The 1,286-nt window shown below is 61.4% G+C and overlaps 1 protein-coding gene across 1 annotated transcript in view; it reads right to left on the minus strand.

The window, feature by feature from the left end:
- LOC104625571 overlaps positions 1-1,286 on the minus strand; it is a gene marked incomplete at its 5' end in the record, with an annotated part of 3,667 nt that overhangs the window by 1,990 nt on the left and 391 nt on the right. Inside the window, 3 exons of the mRNA XM_010293229.1 lie at positions 146-260; positions 431-577; positions 1,108-1,272. Coding sequence (XP_010291531.1) covers positions 146-260; positions 431-577; positions 1,108-1,272 — 427 coding nt within the window. The remainder of the gene's footprint in view (positions 1-145; positions 261-430; positions 578-1,107; positions 1,273-1,286) is intronic.

Below are 1,286 nucleotides of genomic sequence, written 5' to 3' on the forward strand. Positions count from 1 at the left end.
GAGATCTGCCCTGGCCCCTTCCGGGGATCTGCCAGCCCCGCCGTTAACCCCACGGGCCCAGGGCCTGCAGGCAGAGCTGGGACTGCCCTGCCACAGGCCAGACCCCCGTCCCCTGCACCACCACTGTGCAAAGCCACTTTTGTGCCTTTCCACAAAGTTCTGAGCGGGGTCGATCCCTCCACCGGTGGCAGGGAGAGCAGGAGCGGGCTGGGGGGACTGGGAGCCGCAGGGGCTGTGCGCAAGCACTTCTCGTACAAGGTCTGCACGCATTTGTTAAGAGAGGTCCCCAGTTTCACGCTGGTGGGACTCAGACACCGTCCAGCTCCGTCATTCCTGCCTAACGGCATCTTAGTAGGTCCTAGAGGATCGCGTGAGCTGGAGCCCAGCACCACCCTCCCTACCCCCAGAGGAACGTGGCTGGAGCACGTACCTTCTGCCTGCCTGTAGCAGGGGCTCAGGTTCTTCACACCCAGGCAGCAGGGACCAGACATCTGCTCCTCACACAGGAATCTGCCGGGCGCCGCCGTGGTTGGGAACATTGCTCGCTCGCCCGAGAAGTTCTGAGTCCTCAGGAAGACTTGGAGGATAGAGGAGAACCAGTCTGAGCGAAGGCTTGGCTTGCTTCCCCAGCACGTCCTCAGCCGTGCGGTATGTCTGCCAGCGAGGAGCCGGGAGCCGGCAGCTCCCTGGTGTGCTGCTGGATGCCAACGTGCCCCAAGCCCAGCCACCAAACCTGCTGCCCCCTTCCCTCACCGGTCCGACGGTCCTGCCCTGCAAAGAGCCACTCCACCTCAGCCTGCCCCCGAGTGACCCCAGCGAGAGATCGCCAGTTCTGGCTGCGAATCGGCATTCTGCTCCTCCTAATTATGGTACTAAGGAGGAGGGAGGCTCCTCTGTGTCTTTGAGCAGGCAAAGCACAAGAGGGGTCCTGCAGGTGTAAAAAGCAGGATGAGGTGCTTATTTTGTACAAGCAGAGGAACGTTTGGGTCACCGTATGCTGCAAGAGCAGCAGCGTGAGGGGCAACGCTCTACACAGCGAGGAGGGGCCACAGGCACGTGTGAGCAGCAAAGGGAGAAGGAAGAGGAGCACTGCAGGCACTGACTCACCTCGCTGACACTGGCTCTTCCAAAAGCGCTTGCAGTAGATGATGGAGAGTGCCAGAAGCACCAGTACGATGATGACCAGGGCACTGCTGGTCAGTGCAAGAAGGGCTGTGTCCTGCGGCGGCACGGTCGGGACGGCTACTTTCACCAGGCTTGGTCTGGACCGACCTGCAAACACACCA

The sequence above is a fragment of the Phaethon lepturus genome, unplaced genomic scaffold (genome assembly GCF_000687285.1).
Source record: "Phaethon lepturus isolate BGI_N335 unplaced genomic scaffold, ASM68728v1 scaffold38558, whole genome shotgun sequence".
NCBI classification, from domain to species: Eukaryota; Metazoa; Chordata; class Aves; order Phaethontiformes; family Phaethontidae; genus Phaethon; species Phaethon lepturus.